This window comes from Vanellus vanellus (assembly GCF_965231255.1).
Source record: "Vanellus vanellus genome assembly, chromosome: 3".
NCBI classification, from domain to species: Eukaryota; Metazoa; Chordata; class Aves; order Charadriiformes; family Charadriidae; genus Vanellus; species Vanellus vanellus.
In genome coordinates, this window is record NC_138907.1 from 42,676,150 (window position 1) to 42,699,546 (window position 23,397).

A 23,397-nucleotide genomic window follows, 5' to 3' on the forward strand; every position below is an offset into this window, starting at 1 on the left:
TAAAGGCACAGGAGCAGGCTGTTCCCATGTGCCAAAAAACAAGTAGGCGGAGAAGGAGGCCAGCCTGGCTAAATAGGGATCTCTTGCTGGATCTCAAAAAAAAGAAGAGAGTCTTCGGCCTTTGGAAGAGGGGGCAAGTCTCTCATGAAGACTATAAAGATGTAGCGAAGCTTTGCAGGGAGAAAATAAGGAGAGCCAAAGTGCAGCTAGAGCTCAACCTGGCTACAGCTGTTAAGGATAATAAAAAATGTTTCTATAAATTCATTAATAACAGAAAGAAGATTAGGGAAAATCTCTCTCCTTTATTGGATGCAGAGGGAAACATAGTTACAAAGGATGAGGAAAGGGCTGAGGTGCTCAATGCCTACTTTGCGTCAGTCTTTAGCAGTGGAACTAGCTGTTCCCTGGACACCCAGCCTCAAGAGCTAGGAGACAGGGAGGGGAAGCAGAATGAGAACATCACGATTAAAGAGGAAGAGATCAGTGACCTGCTATGCCGTTTGGATGCACACAAGTCTATGGGACCGGATGGGCTACACCCAAGAGTGCTGAAAGAGTTAGTAGACGTGCTCGCCAAACCGCTTTCCGTCATTTACAGGAAATCATGGCTAACTGGGGAGGTCCCAATGGACTGGAGGGTGGCAAATGTAACACCCATCTACAAGAAAGGCAAAAAGGAAGATCCAGGTAACTATAGACCTGTCAGTCTAACCTCGATACCAGGGAAGGTCATGGAGCAGGTCATCTTGAGTGCCATCAAAACCCACGTAATGGGCAACCAGGGGATCGGGCCTAGTCAGCATGGGTTTATGGAAGGCAGGTCCTGCCAGACGAACCTGATCTCCTTTTATGACAAGATTACCAGAATATAGGACGAGGGAAAGGCTGTTGATATTGTATACCTGGACTTTCAAAAAGAATTCGATACTGTCCCCCATACAATTCTCGTGGAAAAACTGGCTTTGCACGGCCTGAATGAGAATACGATCCGCTGGATCAAGCACTGGCTGACTGGAAGAGTGGTGCTCAATGGATTTAAATCCAGCTGGCGGCCGGTCACAAGTGGCATGCCTCAGGGCTCAGTGTTGGGACCATTTCTGTTTAACATCTTTATTGATGATCTTGATAAGGACATAGGGTGTATCATCAGCAAGTTTGCAGATGACACCAAGTTAAGCAGGAGTGTTGATTCCCAGGAGGATAGGGAAGCTCTACAGAGAGACTTAGATAGATTGGATCATTGAGCCAACATCAATGGTATGAGTTTCAACAAGGGCAAGTGCCAGATCCTGCACTTGGGCCACAATAACCCCATGCAGTGCTACAGGCTTGGGGAAGTGTGGCTGGGAAGCTGCCTGGCAGAAAGAGACCTGGGGGTTCTAATTGACAAGCGGCTGAATATGAGCCGGCAGTGTGCCCAGGTGGCCAAGAAAGCCAATGGCATCCTGGCTTGTATTAGAAATAGCATGGCCAGCAGAAGTAGGGAGGTGATTGTGCCCCTGTACTCAGCACTGGTGAGGCCACACCTCGAGTATTGTGTCCAGTTTGGGGCACCTCAATACAAGAGAGATATGGAGGTGCTGGAGCGAGTGCAGAGGAGGGCAACGAAACTGGTGAAGGGCCTAGCAGACAAATCATATGAAGAGTGGTTGAAGGAGCTGGGACTGTTTAGCTTGAGGAGGAGGAGGCTGAGAGGAGACCTCATCACTCTCTACAACTATTTGAAAGGACACTGTAGAGAGGTTGGTGCTGGTCTCTTCTCACAGGTAATTAATGACAGAACAAGAGGGAATGGCTTCAAGCTCCAACAGGGTAGGTTTAAACTGAACATTAGGAAAGAATTTTTCACAGAAAGGGTGGTCGGGCATTGGAATAGACTGCCCAGGGAGGTGGCTGAGTCACCATCCCTGGATGTGTTTAAGAGACGTTTAGATGTGGTGTTGGGGGATATGGTGTAGGGGAGAACTTTGTAGAGTAGGGTAGATGGTTGGACTTGATGATCCCAAGGGTCTCTTCCAACCTAGACAATTCTATGATTCTATGATTTTGCCTGGGTGAAGACTGGTTGTGTAATGTATTTACTCTTCTCAGCCAAAAGTAGGAATCTGTGGCTTTTGCTTGGAATGGGTAGGTGCTTGCAGACTACCTCTATTTGTTTTTTGCTTGGGTTTTTTTCAGAGTTGGAAGGGACCTCTAGAGATCATCTAGTCCAACTCCCCTGCTAAAGCAGGATTGCCTAGAGCACATTACTCAGGACTGCATCCAGGCGGGTCTTGAAAATCTCCAGAGAAGGGGACTCCACAACCTCCCTGGGCAGCCTGTGCCAGTGCTCTGTCACCCTCACCGTAAAGAAGTGTTTCCGTGTATTTGAACGGAACTTCCTGTGTTCTAACTTGTGCCCATTACCCCTCGTCCTGTCACTGGGAACCATTGAAAAGAGCTTGGCTCCATCCTCCTTCAGCCCACCCTTTAGATACTTGTATGCCATAATAAGGTCTCCCCTCAGCCTTCTTTTCTCCAGGCTAAAGAGTCCCAGCTCTCGCAGCCTTTCCTCATAAGGGAGATGCTCCAAGCCCTTAATCATCTTAGTTGCTCTTCGCTGGACTCGCTCCAGCAGTTCCCTGTCCCTCTTGAACTGGGGAGCCCAAAACTGGACACAGTATTCCAGTTGTGGCCTCACCAGTGCAGAGTAGAGGGGGAGAATGACCTCCCTCGACCTACTGGCCACATATATATCAATTTATATTTCAATTTATTAGTGTAGATCTCTCTTGCAGGCTAATCCCTCTGTATAGGGACATACATTTTTTCCAGTAAGTATCTCATTTCTTCTAGTAATTATTCATCTCTAATATATTTGGAGTGTGAGATGGGTCTTTCTAGATGCTGCCTAGTGTAGATACAGGACTATCTGAAGTAGTGCTTCGGTTGTTAAACCCTGTTACTTTCCATCCTTTAAACTGGTAAGACAGGTAAAATGGTGAGGGCAAAAATGCTCTTCAAAAAGAGTTGGGATTTTTCAAGTGAGAAATGACTTTATTACAATCAAGCTTCTTTGTTCTGAGAGTAACTTTCTATAAAACATGATCCAAGGTTTCTAAGATCCACATTCAAGCTACCGGTTTGATCCAAGTGGATCTAGTACAGAGGTTCTGACTCTTCCAACTCTTCGAATTAACCAAGTCACATCAGTTCAGAGATTTGAGATTCAGTTGAGATGTCTTGTTCAACCCTATGGCTGATACAAAGGTGTGTATGGCATACAGACTTCCATTGCGCATTGTCATATATTCTGCTTACCATAACTAATACCTAGAATGAGCCTGTCTTGGCAAAATAAAATTTGGCTGAAAAATACAATTTCTTACATAACACTTTCATGCAGTGTTTTGCCTAAATTTTTCCAGAGTAAAAATAATTGCACAAATTAATTGGTAGGATTTAATCCTGATTTTTTTTTTTTTTTGGTTCACTCAAATCCATTTTCAGTTTTTGGTTCGAAATTACAGCATGTCCGATTTTAATATTATTCTCTTCTTATTGTATACATATAATAGAATGTGAATATGTGAATACTGAAACTGGTTTATTACAAAAGATTATTTTCTTTCTTAATTGTGTATCAGATAGACTAAACAAATGGTTTTATAGCCATCATTCACAGTTTTCGAGCTCACATATTTCAAATCTGTTAATGACTGCTGCTCTACTTTCTTTTGTGGCACAAACATGATTTGACAATAAAGACATAGAGTATTTCTAATCAAAAGGAATATGACTGCAAAGGAAAATAAAATGTAGATACAGTAAATGTCAAACTATGACTAAATTGGACAAGTACAGAACATTCAGACCTGATTTGCTTTAAAGTGTCTAAATCATCAGAATTCAAAAGCTAGTGTTTTGATGGCAAAATAGCCTTTAAAATGAGATTACTTTCTTTATCCCCAAGGAAATTAAAGTATAGTTGAATTTCCTGTAAAAATATAACATGAATTCATACAACGAATTCATGTTTTTGAAAACAGAGAAAAGTTAAATAAGACACAAGGAGGTAGTCAGTTTTTAATTTCCTTAATTCCTTCAGAACAAATCCGGTGGAGTGCTGGAGCTGATGTAATTGCTACATACAACTGAAGTATCACAAAATGTATTCTACTTTTGCTAGTTATACTGCAACCAGCCAAAATATGAACTAGGAAATGTCACATTGGAATGGGCTCTTGTTTCACAAAGCACCAGAATGTGCACACTTTTCACTGTGTCACCCTCCATCTTTTGATATGTCAGTCCACTGTTTTTTAATGTGTTAGGTATTTAGTTACTTTCATTTTCTTAGAAGATTTCAGCCTTAAAGTTTACCAACTTTTTAAAGTGCTTTGATGCATAAGGCTTTATTGAAATTGCTCCTGTACGAACACACAGTAGAGGATCCTTGTGAAAATACAGCAATGTAGGGAGGAAGTGAGAAGAAACTATGTCCTCTTTTAATGGATGGAAAAGAGCAGGAATTCTGAAAAACAGGTAACTTTAATTTTAAGAGATGAAGCCAAGAAAGCACCTGCAAAAGCTTCCTTTGATAAAAGAGTATGGCTAACTTAGCTTTCATTTTTAAACAAGGAACTTTAATTTTTATTTTATTTTTTTTTATTCATTGTGTAGAATCAAAACCCCTTATCAAAATTCTGACTAATTCTCATTTTCCAAATAACTGCTAAAGGAAGCAATCAAGTTAATCAAGTTACTTCTGCTGTGATTTTATTAATTTTTAGGAGAAAGGCAGGATTTTGTAAGAACCATAAAAACATTTACTCTGTCTTAGGAAAACAGAATTTTAAATTCATCATAGAATCATGCTGATATAGCTAGAATCCTATACTGGAATAATTCTAGAAATGTTCAGAAATTATAAATCAAATGGTGCCAATTTTGACATTCTTTGCAAAATACCTTTCATTGTTTTAATTACTCTTTTATTTAATTATACTCATCAGTAATAGATGACAAATACTTTTTTTCAAATGAAGAAGGTTTTTTGATCTGAAATACTTGTTTTCATAATTTTATTTCATAGCAAGTACTCACATTTGGGATTTTTTCCGCATTCAAATTAAAATACATTTCAAAACTGTAAAACCCATTGCAAAAAAAAAGGAGCTTTTACTTCCCACATACATTCCCCCTAATATTTTTTCAAAAAATGTGTATAGAACTTCTTTTTTATTACTCCTTGCTACGTAAGAACACCTATGACCTATTTTTCTTAAACTTAGTCATGTTCTGATGAGAAGCTTGACTAAGTTGTATCGTAAACGAGAGATGAAAAAATGTTGCTTGACATGGAGAAATACCTCATTTTGTCACTGAAGGGCAGGCTAATATTTGTACGCTTTGCTTGTCTTACATAAACCTATAGTTTGCACTACAGTTCCTAAATGCTGCTACCAAGAGCTATATTAGGTAGGTTTGCTTTTTAGCATGAAAATTACTAGTGTGTGTGTGATGTTTTCAAAAGTAGTAAAAAGATGAAAAGGCCTTACTCAAAGCAGACAATGATAACATTTTTAATGAAGAGGGAAAACATACTGGTGTTATTGGAATGCTAGTAACTAAATTTTTATGGAAAATGGTTTAAATGCTTTGTTTCATTTATTTCAGTACTCTTCTTGATATGTTTTTTGCATCTAGATTATACCATGATTGTATTTTCTGTGGACTTTATCCATTCTTTTTCTGTATTGTTTACGTGGCAGATCAGTACTTCAATAATTCATTTGTTTTCCTTTTTTTTTATGTTGTTCTTAAAGTGAAAATGGGTGAATTTGACATGCTTTAGGAACTGACACAGCCAGAATATCCACAATTGTCTAGTTTCTGTCTATTCAGATTAGGTAAAATAAAATATTTGTTTTCAAATAAATTGTGTAACAGAGGGTGAACAGACTACTGTGAAACCAATCCATCTGTCATATAATGCTACATTACTGTATTACATCAGCAGCCCATTTTTTTTAAATGCCAAATATAATTGATACTGAAAGCTTACCATACTGTAATACAATTATTAAGAACAACTTTTTTACAAGAGCATAATTTAAAAGTTACTGGTAAAAATCTGTTTTGATGGTAGCAGTTGTAGTTCTGTATTTAATGGAGTTTAATGCCTCAGAGCAATTTAACGGACCAAGAGAGCTAGACATTTAATTTTTGCACACTATCTCAGTTCCCTAGATGCTGAAATATTAGCAGAAGACTAACTCATCTCCTTCAGTCTTCCCCCGCCACAGGGCAGAAAGCAATGTAGAAGTCACCAAATTAATTCAGCCTTATCTTCTCCATATGTTGGTGAAACACTGGAGCAGTTTGCCTGGCGAGGTGGTAGATACCCCATCCCTGGAAACATTCAAGGTCAGGTTGGATGGCGCTCTGAGCAACCTTATGTAGTTGAAGATGTCCCTGCTCATTGCAGGGGAGTTTGGACTAGATGGTATTTGGAGATCCCTTCTAACTCAAACTGTTCTGTGATTCCTCCTTGCAGTTTCATTGTGAAAGGAGAAGTAACCCTGTGCTTTGATCAGCTATTGTCCAGAGCAAGTTAAAGAACCTCGAAATATACGCAGGCTCATTTTCCAAATTCGTATTCCATTTTCATATCATTGTTTACTCTGAAATGTTATTTCTGTCAATGTCATTTTAAACATTTCTTGTAATTACTTCTTCCCTCTTCAGCATTTGAGGGATAACGATATTGCATTTTTTTTTTTAAAAGGTCTCCTCCTTGTTCAGCAATAGCTGCTTCTAAAATGATCTGCTGCCGTCATGTCGCTTTGTAATGTTTGGGATCACTTGACAAGCGAGGAAAAGAGATTCCAACCAGACAAATTTAGATTTAAAACCATTAGTAACAGATGACGTAAGAAAGCTGAACCAATTTAGAAAACATCTGTTTTTGTGGACTTTAGAATTAAATGACAATATTTTGGAGTAAATGTAAGTATTGTCCTGAGGAATGTAGCTTTTTTTTTTTAGGTAGGTTAATATATTGTGGCTGCTATATCCTATAGCTAATATTTTTGTGAATGTTTTTTGTGAAGGCAAAATGCACCATTAGCTACCTTTCACTTTTGTATCTGAGTTAGCTATGTACAAGCTTAGTCCTTGTTTTGCATCTCCTACAAAAAAGTGTGCTTGTGTTTTCTTCTTTAAAATCTTAGCCTATATACTGACCAGGGTACCAGAGTCTGTTGGGTGGTTTTGTTTAGTTTTTTTCCCCATTGAATTTTGACATTTTGCTTCTGTTCCTCCTTGGAAAAAAAATCCAAACCTTTTGAACATTTTTGTAACATTGTTTTGAAAAGACCGTTTGGGATCTCAGAGGTCAGGCTTCCAGTTGAGCTTGTCTGTTTCTAAAATATACAAGAGACCCCATTTTTAATGTCAGGACCATTATATCACAAACAATCAGTACAACTCCAGAAACATCTTGGCTTTGAAAGACCGTATTTTAAAAATATGTATTTTGCCTGAGAAACATTATTTCTATCTCTGGTAGCACAGTTTAGAAGCTCAAGTCATGGCCTGAAAAATTAATAAATATTCTGTATAGTTTCAGTGGCTTTAAAAATTTAAATCGTATTCTGAATGAAGTATTCTTACAGAAATCCCTCTATTAATATAAATACTCTTTCACCAAGACCTCCTTCATCAAGCTGTGTTTTCTTCTCAAGTACCCATAGTGATGCTTCCTTTTCCTCTGTCATTCTAACCAATGTTTCACACCTGTGATGGAAATAACGATTTCACTGAAAGCAGAGATACAATTTCCAAAATTATCATTGACTTCAGCAGTTTTGAAATTTCACCATCTGGATGTGTTTTTTAACTTCTTTGGATAAGCTTTCTCTGGTTTGGTTGGGCAACACTGGTGTTCACGGCTTGAGAAAGTTGTATTTCTAATTACTTATAGTTAATGATTTCTAAATTCCAAGAAAAACAGATAAATAAATTGAAATTCTTTTCTTATCTGTCTGGAATTTAAACATGAAAACTGTTCACTTAAAGTGGTAACTTTTGCATGAATGAATAGATTTTTATATTTTCCATGTCTGGTTGTGATTGTAAATACAATCAAATTCAATCACAAATGTGATTCCTAAATACAGGAAATGCTTCTTGGCTTGGAAAGAATATTTGAATTCTTTTACAAGTGGTTAATTTAAAAGATCCAACCTTTGTCCTTACTTAGTAAGGTTTTTTTGTTGTTTGAAATTGTGTTTTCATGAAGAACAGGGAGCAGGAATTGCCACCTACCTGATTTTTCGAATAGTTTGCATAGCGTTTTCTATAATGTTTTCTTGTTTCTGAAGCTGAATCAGTATGATACATTCCAATTGATATATATTCTTCTGTAATGCCAATTGAGTAGCTTTTAGAAACTACTTCAGCCTCCTGTTCACTGTCCAGCCACGTAGCATTCATATACATGCAGTGAACTGGATGTATGCCCTATATATTTAGATGTAGGACTCTTAGGTGAGACAAAAATTATTCTAACTGAAAAAAAATGGAAGCAACAGTCCATGCTGTATTATGGGTTTGTTGACATAGTTCTAACATGCTGAATTCTTCAAAAAATATACTGACAGAAGCAAACTTGTACTATTTTTGTGAATTGAAATAAACACTTTGGTGAAATTAATTAAATGTTTTCAGTTCAACTTATCTAAAGAAAGCACAGTAAGAAACAAATCAAGTGAAACTGTAGAATGGTGGTGGAAGTGGAAAACACAGTTACTGGGAGATCTCCAATTTACCCCACTGTATGAGGCAGAAAAAAAAGTCATTTTGTGTGATATGTTGGTGCATCAAACCACTAGCTCAACATTAGCAGTCCCTGGGAGAAAAGAGAATAACTTACGGGCATAAATCACTAGGTATAGAATGTACTATATGGTATCCTATAGAATGTACTATATTGTATCATCAAGATTTTCCATTCAATATTTTACAGTTTTCTATGATGGGGATTAACCTTTATCCATTCTTTATCTAGAGATCACTGACAGTTGTAGCTTCCAAACAGGCCACATGATTACAGGTTAATCACAGGAGTTTACAGTATGCTTTTAAGTTATCCTTATTCCAAACAGTATGAAAAAGATGTCCACCAAATTCTGTTTCAGCAGATCATTTATTTTAAATTTTTTCAGCATTTTTAATTCTGAAACTGTATTTCTTCCTCAGATACTCTCTTTTCCAAATAAAAAATTGTAAAGTAACTTTGTAGAAAATTCTTTGCTATGCAGTAGTTATCAATATCTGAGCTGCCCAGAAGTTACTTGGTTTTGCATATTCTCTGTGATTTCAGTAAACTGTACATAAAGATTGTGCTTTTTTTCCCCTTTGAGAGAACATATCTAAGAAGGGATTTATTTTCATCATTATTAGATAGTTCAGCACTATCGAAAGGTGTATACTGCTTCTTTTATAGTAGCCTAGCTGTGTCTCTGTAAGTGCACGTTCATTCATTGTCCCCAGGACTCTCTGCTTCTGCGGGTATTAATATCCAGAATTTGGTATAACTGCTCCAAATGGGCAAGGCACAGGAATGAAAAGTAGAAGAACTACTTGTATGATTTGTAATAAGCTACATGCACCTTTTCAATGAAATGCTGATTGAGCATTTTACATGCATAATGCATAAGTAACACAAGAACACCCTTAAAATTGTCATTCCAAAAGCACAGTTTTAAATCAGCAAAGTGTGCAGAGCCTATCGTATTGATGCAAGTTCAGCGGTGAACATGCAGTGTTGATGGCAGGGACAAGCCCAGTGGGACTGTTCATTTAATTAGAAAAAGCTCAGGTCTCAATAATAATTGCACAGAACTGGCATCGATTTTCAAGTAAATTCTGAATAACCTAAATTATTCTTAACAAATGATAAAAGCTTGCCCTGCACTCATTTAGTGTAAGCACAGGATGCTCGTGTACATAGTACCACCCTTGTTTTACAACCAATTTGGAACATTACCTATGTGCTGTATCTGACACAGTACAGATAAATAGGGCAAATAAATTTGAATCTTAATTAGAAATTCACAAATTAATAATTACAAATGCAGACATAACAGTGATGACAGATAATGCTTCAATACAGAGGTTTGTGCTCCATGTGAAGGCAGAACATCTTTGGCTCTCCACAAGTATTCTGTTTGAGGTCATGATCATGAACTATTTTCTCACACCAATTATTTCATACTGCAGAAGGAAAGGAAGATGAGGCAGAGGTGTCGGCGTCATAGGTATATGTAGCAAATTAGGCTCTTCAAACTATCCCTTTAATATGATTGGAGACTTCTGTGTTGATTTGTCATTTGATTTTATGGTGTCAAATAATTACTTCAGCAAATAGTGGTTCTGAAAAGGATGAGACCAGTCATTCTTGTGTTCTTTTCATTGAGTCAATTACTCCCTAATTTAACGTTCATCAGAGAGTACTTAGGGCAGTTCCCTGTATTGGTAGACCAGAGAAGCAATATTGCTACCTAGAGGAACTCCTAACTAACTGCCTTTTTTTTCAGCAAGTTGAGATAGTTCACGCATGACTGTCCTTAACAGTTTGGTTAATCTTGCAAGTTCTAAGCCATCTTTCAGCATTTTACTTTAGTCAAAAATGTAAATGTACTTTTATGGACTTCTGAATTTTTTAAACTTTGTTTTCATCACAAGTAGGAATGAAGAGTTGAAATAACTGCATTATTATTATTCCATTCTGCGTTAAATGGAAAATGCTAAAATTTTTGATACAGAGATGTCAAGCAATCTCATTTCTACACACTTCATTTCGAAAAAGAGTTCTTAGCATTCCTGACCTGAGATGATTTGCTTTAGTTTGGTGAGCAACACTGAAGTGTTTTATCTGGCAATCAGTTTGCCTGTATCCGTGCTTGTCAGTACAGCCTCCCGGGATTTCTAGTTCCTATATTTTGCGCTCTTTTCTTCTCTGTGATTGCAGCTTGACTAGCTGAACAAAGCCCCCTGGTTCACTGAGTTGGGCAGCTCTCAGGTGGCACTGTGATGATTCAATTAAAGAAGGATATTGCAGTGATAGCGGGCATGTGTAGTCCAGGCAAAGAGCAGCTCACATGGGAAGAGAGAGAGTCTGGAGCTCCTAAAGTGTAACTCTAATAGGGTAGTTTAGCCATTCATGTAAATATACAGATTTTTTGCCTCACTGAACTACAGCAAAAGACTTCCTTACCAATTTTCTGCGTCCCACAATTGCAGGCTTTTTAGCTGATGGAGGTGTCCGCAGAAAATCTGTAGTGTAATTGGCAGTGTGTGAGACAGAGCATATGTAGTACCATGGAGTTTCAAGAGAGGAGTACTGTTGAAAGCAAGAGCAGTTACAGGTAATTCATCATCAGTATCGTACTGACAAGATAAGATTATATCTATCTATTTCGTACAGTTAGCATGTGTTGGAAAACAGAAAAAATGGCCCTTACCTTATAAGGAACCGTGCAGCTTTCTCCTTCCCTGCTGGTTTTGTTCAGCTCATGTTGCTTCATGGGGACCTCTGCAGAGGGGGCTGGCTAAGGAAAACCTCCTGCAACCTGCTGCCCAGCTGCACTAACGACCTCGGACTCCCTAATGTGTTTAAGTAGGGAGGGGAAGAAAACCTCTAGGGAAACTTGTGTAAGAAGGAGAAGAAAGAAGAAATTCTTATTTATTAGTGTAAGAAATTATTACATCTTGTAACTTCTTGTACTTTGTTAAGAAGTTTGGATGAAGTGTGCAGTTATTTCCACTGGGTTATTCAAGCCCTGCATTTGGGTAAAATGAAGAAGAAAGATTTTAGCAAAATTAACAAATCTGTAGTGTGGGTGGACCCCAGTATGCTCAACATAAGATCAATCCCCTGTTCTGAGGTACGATAACCGCGTACAAAATTATGCTTCGATTCATTCTAGTATTCCTGGGTATACTTTTAATTCCCTGGCACTGGAATTTGTTTTAGTAACAGAAATCGAGTTGAGATATCTGTAAATGTGTAAATCAGGTCTTTAAGCTCTTACTATGTCTCTCTTGAATTTTAGTTAGTTCCAAGACTATCACTTTCTTTTTCTAGTCTTGGAAACCTTGTATCTAGTGACCATCTTTATGTGAAGTTGATTTAGGGTTGCTTTTACAGGAATAAAATACTTTTGTACTACACTGACGAACTTTTTGAGTTTTCAACTTTTGTTGTCTTTGAATTAATTAAAAAAGCCCACTTGTTAGAAGCAGTGATGGTGAGTTATGGTGCAAGGGGATAATTTTTTTGTGGATGATTAGCAATGAATTGCATATTTAGATGTAGAAATTTAAAGATCAGGGTCTTCCCAAACCACATGGCACTGAAATCTAAGGAACCATAAAAATTCTGCTCCTAGGATTTGTATTCATTTCACCTAGCTGTATGTAGCTAAAGGATACTAGTCCTGGTTTGTTGTCAAGACTTCCACTGTCAATAATGGAGAGAGACGGACAGACACCTTTGGGTAGTGACTGATGATTAAAGATAGAAGAGGTGGATCTTCTATGTCAGAAACCTCTTATGATCGTATCAAAGAAGAGAAGCCTAAAAAGCATAGTCCTTCAGTGGACTTTTAGCAATAGACACAACTGAGAACCATCACCTTCACTTCCCACTCGATACCTTCTAATCTCTCTTCCCCATGCCCAGATACTGAGTCCGTGGGCTTGTTAATTCTATATGGGTTTGGCCTGTGGGGTAAGACATGCATGTCTCCGTGCCTAGCTCCCAGTGCATTTGGAGCAGAGTCAGTAGTCATTATTAGGCAATGGCTCCTGTATCCCGTATCCTTTCTATTACAGGATACTGCTGTCTTCATTCTTTTTGCTTCATGTAAGATTCATTGTCACTGTTGTCATAGAGTTAGTCTTTGAAATAGACTTCAGAGTCCGTACATGTCAAGATGAAGACTGCAAATTATCTTCACAAGGAAACAAGTGAAATTTTAAATATTAATATTTTAAGTTTGGTCTGAGTTGCCTATGCATCAGAAGGTTAGTCAGTTTTTGTCAGGGTTTAAATTGCACCACTGGTAAACAAATTTTTTGAAGTATACATTTATTTAGAAATGCTTTTGTAGAATCCTTGCTGCCGTGTGAACTTCCCTCTAGCTACACTTTCCCTGTTAATTATGTATAATGATGACTGAAAAGTCGAAAGATGTGCTTATACAACTTCCTTTTCTCAAGCACATTGAGCTTCATTTGCAGAGTGATCAGGAGGCAGTAGTTGTTTGTGGATTTGTTTTCTCTGAGTGCTTTGAGAAGGCTTAGGGCTAAAAAAGATCCCATTGCATATCAGAGCCAGTCAGGTGTAGCCTGAAAGAACTGTGAAAGGCCAGTTCTGAGGTGAAGGAGCTAGTATTTCACTTTTGAGCATCAGGTCAGGTGACTCAGAAGCAAACAGTGATACGTCAGGAAGGAAAATTATTATATCAAACAGCAGCTTGTGTTTCCCAGATTAGACTTCTCAAGCAAGATTAGATGAAGATTTTCTTTCATCATTCTAATTAAACTATTCTGCCCTTTTCGTTGTCTTAGGTCATCGTTGATGAATGGTGGAGAAGTGCCTTGAGTGCTGCTTCCCAAATATGATTAAATGAGATGTTTTTCAGTGGAAGAGATTATCCTTTTGCTGAATTTAAAGCAGCTAAAACAGAAATACGGACTAAGTCTATTGAAAGTTAAACTGTGTACCTGCATATGTTGGATTAGATGGTTTTGAATCTTTGATTGAAACTTTTTTTTTTAAATTTGCCCTTCATTTTCTTGATTTCTTATGTTTAAGATTTAAGATGACCACAAAACACAAGTGACCTTTTAGATTACTGCGCAAAAAGGGACAAGACAAATAAGAATTTTGTAGTCTCACACATAACATACAGAATCCCATGTCAACTGTAGCTAATTAGGAGTCTGCTGTTGTGTTCTATGTTGTTTCAGAACATTCCCGCTCTCTTACATGGTAATCTTTGTACACTGAATTAACCAGGCAGTTCACAATGATGCTGTCTGGAGTGCGAGCTGCCTTTTGCACAGAGGGTTTTTCTCCTGACACGGAACAATAATCTGACCTAGATGTGCAGAGGAAGGTGTAAGTTTTGCAGTGCAGGCATTCTATAGCTCACTTTGCAAATCAAAACCAGGGAACTCCCCCAGAGCTACAGTCCCTATCAGAGTTAGCTTTTATACAGTTTAGATTAAGTCTTGCCCATGAAGCAAGTTTAGGAAAGCATATGGGAATGTCACTTAACAATTTACTCCATATACCCTCAAAAGACTGATTACTGGCAGCTCTAGGAATGCTAGGCATTAAACATTTGCACTCTTGTGTGTTCCTGAGAAAGAGGTAATTGCGTATCACTACCTGTAATATTATGTCCCAGGACTGTGTCCTACATTTGTAAGTAATCCTGATTATAGTGCAAATAGACCTTTGTCACATTGACTTATGTATGAATTGTCTTCTAAACTTTGTCTCAGAGTAACATACATTATTCTTCACTCTGCAGTTCTAGCAATATTCTTATAAGCTTACACTGCCTATATGGAATTTATCATCAAATTTACTTCTATTCATATTCATATTCATTTCCATAGAAGACCATGCACCTATAGTTTATAATTTGCTTTATTGTTTAAAGCAAAGATATTCACGTGAATTTGAGCAACTTCTTATTCATTTAAGGACTTAATAAGACAGTTTACCAACTGAATTCAGAAGGGTTTGAAACAAGCCTTCGTTTATTATAAGGATAATAAATGTAGGGAGAGGTTCCTTTTCATAGACAACAGTTTGTCTGCTTGAAAATTTCTTCAGAACATTATTAATAGCCTTTTCTATTTAAATAATTAAATTCCATGTCAGATGAAAGTCATTACAAGGAACATTGTTTCTTTTCTTCTGTTACATTTGTACATTCCTTAATTCTGAGCAATAGACTCAGTCTTCTACATCTTGCTAACAATATCTACTTCTTGTGTGTACTTTCTGTTTTGGACTATGCCACTGGATTTGTGTTCCTTGGGTTATTAATTTATCATCCACGAGTATATGGAACATGTGACCCTCCAGACGCTCTTTGTATAAATAGGTTTTTCATGAGTAGTCCAACTAATTGATTTTTGTTTTCATTTTTTGGTATGGATTTTTGTTACTTTTCCCTATGTACACCACTGGTTACCTCAGCTTTCTTTCCCTTTTCTGGCTCTACACAATTGCTCCATTAGGCCAATTAATGCACAGCTGCAACTAATGCTTATTTGCTTTTTGCTGATTTGGGTCAGCTGACTTCTATGGGAAAAAAAGATTTATAACAGAATTTTGTCTGTTAGTCTATTTTCTCAACACAACCCAGCCACAAACTTTTAATGAATTCTTTGGGAATCTACCGGGGGGAAAGAAGTGAGATAGAACATTTTGTTAAGATTTAACTAATAAAATAATATAAAATGCTCTGTCACACAGAGTTTTCCATATGGAGTATGTAGGTTATTTAAGGAAAAAGGAAGGATAGTTATAATTCATTTCATCACGATATGATTGAATATCTTGAGAAGTTAGATACTCAAAGAAAGAAAGATGGAAGTTATCTAATGTTTAAGCTTCAATTGTGAAATATGCAAGAATGCAAACTGGCATTGTGAGCCAATGACTCTGCCTAAATATTCTTTGTGTTTTCCAGTAAAAGGGCTTGCTGTTCATAGTTCACATGAAAGTGAACATAATTTATAAAATCCATGGGCCAAATTAGCCTAAAAAATTGCATTTGGAAAAATGAGCTAATGTAAAAATATAAAAATAAGACAGCAAAGTGATTTTAAACATTTTTATTTCCACTCCATTACCTACAAGAAATCTTAAGTTTCTGGCTCTGCTGTCTCCAGGGATGCAAAATTTCATCACGTTGTATTTTTTTCCCTCATCTCAAAAGAAAAGAAGGAGGTTTTGCTTTGAACTTACAAGCTCTATTGTTGTTTTAAACAGCCTTTTTAAGGACTGTATCAGTCCTCTAGAAGGCTCTATGTGTCTATTTTGATTTTATATGTGGTACAACACCAGTATACAATCAAAACCTGAAGTTCTATATCCAGCAATTATTTTAACTACTTCTTTTAACTACTTTTAACTCCTTTAACTGTATCTCTTTGTCCTGTGTTGGTGTTTCTTTCTCAAGCGACTTTGAGCGCATACTTTTTTTACTGTTGTCTGCGACTAAATTACTTGCAGTTTTTTAGCCTGTTCAATAAAACTAAACATAAACGATAAGTTAAAAAATAAATAGCAAGAGTGGACCTGTCATTCTGAGAGATTGATCTAGGATTTCTGGGAGCATTTATTTTAGGAAATAATCCTGGATTTCTTTCTTCTTTCTTTCTTTTATTTTTTTTCTCTGTGTTCAGATGGAAGATGTCATAGCCCGCATGCAAGATGAGAAAAACGGGATTCCTATTCGTACAGTCAAAAGTTTTCTTTCCAAGATCCCCAGTGTCTTTTCTGGTAAGAGTCAAAGTGAATTTCATACTATTTAAAGTTTCCTCTCTACCTTATGTAAGCTGATGCTCAAATGGAAAACGCTTTTAACTGAGTGCTATAGGGAGTTCATAGTCATCTGGTCTGGAAAAGACATTGACTATCCTTTGAATACTTTAATTATAGAAATTTTTGGTGTTTCTCTAACATTGGAATGGGCTAACACTGAGATGTTTTTGTCCTGGAAATTAAGTGGAGTACTTAATTTACTACAAAAAGCAATTATGTGAAGATGGCAATATTTTTATTGCAGAGTTTCTGCATTTCAGATCTGGTTTTTAGCCTCTTTTCATGGAAAGTATGAGTTCAGTGTACAGGCCAGTATGTGAAGATAAGAACTGCCATAGCAGCAGCACTCTGCAACTGATACTGAAATGTGGCTGTAGACATTTATTACAACATTTATGGTCTGCTTTTGTAGCTGGCTGCCTGTGCCCAAGAAGCTAAGACTGAGATGTCTGTGGTGGTTTACAGCAAGACAGCTGTAAACTTTATAGCTAATCCAAGTCAGTATTGTCATATGCACCATTTATTAATTACCTGGTGTAATATATTTATTAATTTATTGACATACTTTTATATCAATTTGTTCATTTATATATGTGGATATGTATCTTTTTCTGCTACCGATGAGTATGGAGTTCCTTTGAAATAGATGCCATTGCTGAACCTATTTTTTCCATACTCTGGTAACAGTTGCAATTTTTGTAGTGGAAAAGATAATCCTACATAGAAAGTATTTATAGAAGTTTGTACTGTCCAGAACAGCAAGAAGAATCCTATACTTTAATTTTCAACCTTTGGAATGTTTTTGCTAATGAATAATTCTGGCACAAAGAAGGAAAGAGTTTTAAGAGTGAACAAAATGTCTTTGTGATTTTAGAAACTACTTGTACAAAATCTAGCTTCTGAAGAATGGACCTTTATTCCCCATAAATTAGTACAGCGTGGCATTCTATTAAATGATCCATGTTAATTGTTATTCTCTGCTATAGCTTGTGCGCTATGGATTTCAAATTAGATAGACGATGGTTATTTGTATAGCAGGAGACATTATTTACCCAAACGTTTGTTGTTTTTTTTTTTACTGGAATAGACATCATACTTTTTAAGGTTGTGTTAGAATATATATATACAGTAGTACACAGCAGTCACCGATACAACAACTTTTGCATTGAGGCATTAACTTTATCGGCTGCAGGGGGAAAGAAAAAGCATAGGAGAGTTCATTTTTTCCCCTTTGCAGGTTTTCTCCCTCAAATACCAGGGCAGTAGCTTTTGATACACATGACTAAAAAACCCACCAGGACAGCACAACTGTCATTCTAGTTCAGGTAATCTACTTTCTTGTCATTCTCTATCCTGGATGGAATCTGAACTCTGTAAACCTTGAAAGTAGTGAGTTTCCTTTAATGTGCTAGGAGTTTGTGTATATGTAGCAGACGAATCTCAGCTTGAACACAAAACTATCAATTTCTAGGAAACACGTGAGGATTGTTGCCTAAGGATTGTGATGAGAATTATGAAAATGTATATAATAAGAGCTTATAGTACTGTTATTACCCACAAAAGCATCCATATGAAAATGATCAAATCAAGAACAGATGCTCTCCAGTTAAAAAGTACATACGTGTCTATATGCTTGTGTGTGTGTATATATAACTGTGTGTCTATGCATAGAAGCATGTATTATAGCCAGCCATCTGTGCAGAATTATGTCCTATAAAAACTGGAACTTTGCAATTGTTTTTTTGTGGGGAGAAGCAAAATGGGTAGCTCTACCACAGTTAAGTCATGTTCCTGCAACCATGTAGAAAAGACCTATAACTGCCCTTGAAACAACTTGTAAAAATTGAAGGATGTCCATAAATTGTCTGTGGGAATAGGGTCTTATTGGGTAGCATTTTAATTAGGTTTTTATAAAAGCAAGAGAGGTATTTTTTATTTTTGTTTACTTTTATTTCATAATGTTGCTTCTAAAAACAGCAAGTGAAAAACTAGTTGAAAGAGCACTCACTTTTTAATGCAGAATTACTGACCATGCCTATTTAAGGATGACTACGTTAGCAAAATTGGCCTGGGGAATGGTATCTGAATTTAACCTTTTAATAGAATGTTGTGATTATAACAAATGGGATGATGTGATTATATTGTTTACTGAGTCCTTCCTTAAATGTTTTTACAAGTGGAATATCCACACAGAGAAACATTTCATATACATGTAATTCTCTGTAGGCTGTACAAATTGTTGTGCTTCAGAAAAAAAACAAAGAAAAATAGTGCTAAGTTAAAGATTATTTCACCTTATGAAATTTTGAAAATATGATGAGTTCTATTGTTTTTATTTCATATATTCATGGAGAGCAAATAAGTTGCTTGATGTTGATATTTGTACATTTGTTTTTGTGAGCAAGCTGCTTGAATTCAAACAAACCATTTTTGTTTGATTTCTTTCTTGAAATCTTTCAAAAGTAAATAATTTCATTGTCTTTACCTCATGAAAATATACTTAAAATGAGTTTGCAAGCCATTTGATGAAAAAGAATACAAATCTGTAGATGTGTGCTAGTTATTATTCATATTTGTATCCACATTTAGGAGTGTATCAGATGATTGACTTTATATAGCAAATTTATCTATGGTGCAAATTCACCAGAGATGGTGAATTGCAGACTAATTCAGATAACAGCATTCCAGTCACCTACAAGCAGGAGGTGAAATGGATTGTGAAAAAAAACCAGTCCTTGACAGAGCTCCAATATATCGTATATGCCAAGATAAAAATTGTTGAAAACAAGGGGGTAAAACCAAAGCTGTTAGCACCTATCCTGATTCTTTACCTCATTCCTTAGTGCTGAGAGATTTTTCCTAGCTGTTTAGCACTAATTATGTTAATGATACTCATTTGAGTTCTTTCGATGAAGAACTCTATAGAAAATTATACCTCTTTATATGCAAATAACTATGGTGAACAACTCAGTATATTACAAAGTCTTTAACAGAAATGATGGGGCTTAATATACATAGAAATAAACCATTATTGGAGAGGAAAAAGGAATCCTTGTCTAATTCTGCATGGGAGTCAGTATAAAAGAATCAGTGGAAGTATAGCATTGATAGCTGACTATTCTGACTTCTACTTGTGCTGCAGGCAGACCTGCAACCTGTTGTGCTCATCAGTGAACATCTGTGGTGTATTTTGGTATGTCGTGACAAGCAAGAATAAATATCAAACACCCCAGAGTTATTCCGTACTGTAGCTTGTTGGGTCTGATGAGCTAATGGTTTCATTGCCCTCAAAGCTTGTTTTACACCAAGATCTGCATCATTCGCTGTTGCAGAACACATATTTACAGTCTCCGTGCCCAGCTTTTTTTTTTTTTTTTAATTTGAGTCAAATAACTACTACATGTGGCTTTTACAGCATAGTTCTATACTGAGTCATCCTGACACTAACTCTGCCTTCTGGGGCCATTGTAGCAGCATACTGTGTGCCTACTATGATTTCAGCCAAAAATGTTTTTTGTAAAAGACCCTAGCTTTTACAGAGTCTCCCTGAATTACCTCATCCAGCTAGTGCTCGTGAGGGGAAGTACAATTAGGTCTTTGAACAGAGAGAATGTACAATGTGCTGTAGCAGATGGTCTTCGTAGGGATGGTTCACCTCAGGCTGAGTCACCCACAATCTCACTTGCATGTAGGCTCAGACTGGATGCAACAAATAAATGAATTTGCATGGATAGCTTTGCAGAAAACAAACTGATATACCTATGTACCCCAGTAGAGATTTGCTAGATTATATTTTAGATCCTACACTGGTCACTGTTAATGGCAATTCTGCTGGAAGTTGTTGTATCGCTTTAGCCTTGACTGCTTGAGCCTATAAGCAACACTATGGTGTAAGCCATCGTTGTTTGACTAATAGCTTCCTGTCCTTGAGAATGGAATAATCGATTTTTGTTATGAACAAATGTGAGCCTGCTTATGCCCACTCACGTTATAATCTTGAGTGTGAAAATCACCCAGAGGTTGTGTTTTAAAAATTGCATTATTCTAAAAGTGTATTCTCTAGCAGAGCCTGAACGATCTCTGAACTGAACTGATTATACATCAGGTGAACTGGAAGTTTCCTGAAGGAGGGATTGAGTCAGTTTTCTCAGTAGCTTTAGGCGTAGTTACATGTCTGGGCATCTAAAGCTGGGCTTGAAGATGACACTGAAGTAGTTTCCTAAGTGGAATTTGACTGTTTAATGCCAAAATTTCTGTTATCCCTAACTATGGGTCTAAGTCACTTTGTATGATTAATGCTGATGACGACAGTCAATGGCACTCAGTTTTCGGAAGGCGCATGTTTAAAACAGTGGTTGATGGCTGACTAGACTGCAGTCATGCAGGACCCCCTGGATGCCTGCAGTGTAGTCATAATAATGTTTTTCATCAGATATATATTGTGGCTTTGATTCGAAACTTTAAAGGCTCCAAGGAAAAAAAAACCAAACAGGCAGAAGAGTTTGCTCTTTCTATGTGATTATGCATTTTGATGAACAAAAGAAGGGCTTGCTGTTGTTGTCTCCGTGGTTTTAAAAAGTCTTGGAGGAGTGAAGAAGATAGTTTATATAGACATCTTGCCAGTCAACAATAATAATTGCATGAAGGTTGCCATGTGCATTCTTTACTAACATTGATTAGAGCATTAGGAATAAAAAGAAGGCAATTTGCCTAGAACATGGTTCACCATTAGGCAAGGAAATGGATAAAAAAACTTGCTGGAAATGATGAACGTAGGGAGTCTGACATATGAATCATAGGGATTAGAAGGAGCTCTAAAATATCATTTTTATTTTTACTAAGGAGAGACAGCAAGTAAATGCCAAAGTTTTGCTGTTCACTTTCAAGCAGAAAGAAGCATTCAGAGTTTACAGATATAGCACTGCAATAGGCAAGGGCTTCTTTTGGGGGCCTTTCCGGGGTGGGCGGGTGGGTTGGTCAGTATTAGTACTGAAAACTTCATAAGCGAATCATAATGTGGATATTTCATTAAGACAGATGTAGTGATACAGTGGTGTCTTATGGTCATTAGGGAATATCAGTGTCATGCTTTATAGGACTTCAAAGTGTATATTACTTGGATATGCTTGGTGATTAATAAAATCTGTGGAGAATGTGCCAACGGTGTGGTGTGTAAGGGTGAACGCGGGATGCTGTTTAGCATTTTTATTGAAGGAGCAGGGAGAACTATGAGAAATGTAAGTTCAATTAAAGAATACATGCAGAGACATTAAAAAGGATTCAAAGAAAGCATGTTCACGCTAGTTCTTACTGGCTGTTCCTGATGCATGGCTCAATAATTTTGGAAAGTAGTCACAGCTTGAACTAACAAAAATAGGAGAAGGAGATCACTAGAAAGGTGGTTTTTTAACATCTCCTTCTGAGTTAAAGAGAAAGTTGGAAGATTCATTTACCTTTCCCAGGAAAATATAATCCATGTGAAGTCTTTAATTTTGTCTCATTCTTCGATGTGAAGCTGATATTGTGCCTTTTCTATATAGACATTGCATTTTCCCCTTCTTTAAAGAAAGATTATTGCCATCATATGCCATTTTTATTCATTGTTTTTCCTGATCTCAGAAAATGCTTATTTCTGTTCTACCTAGGAAATTAAGGTAATGAGATGTTGCACTTTCATTAGCAAATATAATCATTAATTACCAGTCTTTATTTAAGTACTACTAGTAGTAAACTTGGTAAAAATAGAGAATTTATGTGTTTAAACATAAAAAAGTGCTGCTGAAAAGCAGACTGGCAGTCTGAGTAGCCTGGTCAGGTGTAGTGAGAGACCCCAGAGGAAAGCAGTGCCTTAGTAGCTCATCTCACCCACAAATCACAGGTGGGTGAGCCCAAGGAATGAGTCACAGGAGCTACCTGAAACAGCAGTATCGCTGTTATATAGAGGCCGGCAGCAAAAATTAAAGAGCGGTACAATGGGAATCGGGTGACTCAGGGGACTAATAACAAGAAAGAGTGTTTCATCTGTCATTAGTTTTGATCTTTGCCAGCTGAGTAATGAGTTGTTAGCATCTGATGACTTTTCAGTGCTGCATGTGAAATGAGTTGACAGGTTTATCCACTTCAGTACTGGAGATGACCTACCTGAAAGGCAACATAAAAGAGAAAGCTCTACTATTTGGATTGACAGAAAAAAGCACAAAAGCATAACACCTCAATCATCTGGTACCTTTGAGGCAAAGTAATGCTGCGTTACAGGTAAAGACAAGGATTTTGAAATTTCCATTTTGGATACCTTTTCCAGAATAAATTAACTATGTGGGAGAAGCTACAATTCCTATTTCCCAAGCCTCTAATTTCATGCACCCCTTTTTTTTTTTTTTTTTTTCCCTTCAGTGTCTCCAATGCTGGGTTGATGACAGGTTCCTACTTTATTGTTCTCTCCATTCCTTCATCCCCCTTTTCTTGCGTTCTTCTACAGGTATAATTTAATAGTAGAATCATTGCTAATTTCTTTACGCTAAATCAACCTGTTGTTGTTTGCAGACTGAGCCTTCAGTGTTAAAACTGCAAACTCACTGCCTTGATGGGGTTCTGGTCTTAGTAAAATGCTTTGATGAAAAAACCTCTGTCAGTACATGAAGGACAGAAGCTGGCTCTTTCCCTCTCCTGTGCCTGTTCAAGAAGGGCGAATATGAGCAGGGACTTGCCATCTTTACAGTTTCACTTTTCAAAGCAGAACTTTTGAGAATAAAAACTTAATAATCCTCTATCCCCAC

At 37.0% G+C, this 23,397-nt stretch overlaps 1 protein-coding gene across 13 annotated transcripts in view; it reads left to right on the top strand.

Annotated features, from left to right (window-relative positions):
• RGS7 (regulator of G protein signaling 7) overlaps nucleotides 1-23,397 on the top strand; it is a gene marked incomplete at both ends in the record, with an annotated part of 263,661 nt that overhangs the window by 101,513 nt on the left and 138,751 nt on the right. For all 13 annotated transcript variants that reach the window (XM_082481529.1, XM_082481530.1, XM_082481532.1 and 10 more), the window contains one exon: nucleotides 16,483-16,579. In XM_082481529.1, coding sequence (XP_082337655.1) covers nucleotides 16,483-16,579 — 97 coding nt within the window. The remainder of the gene's footprint in view (nucleotides 1-16,482; nucleotides 16,580-23,397) is intronic.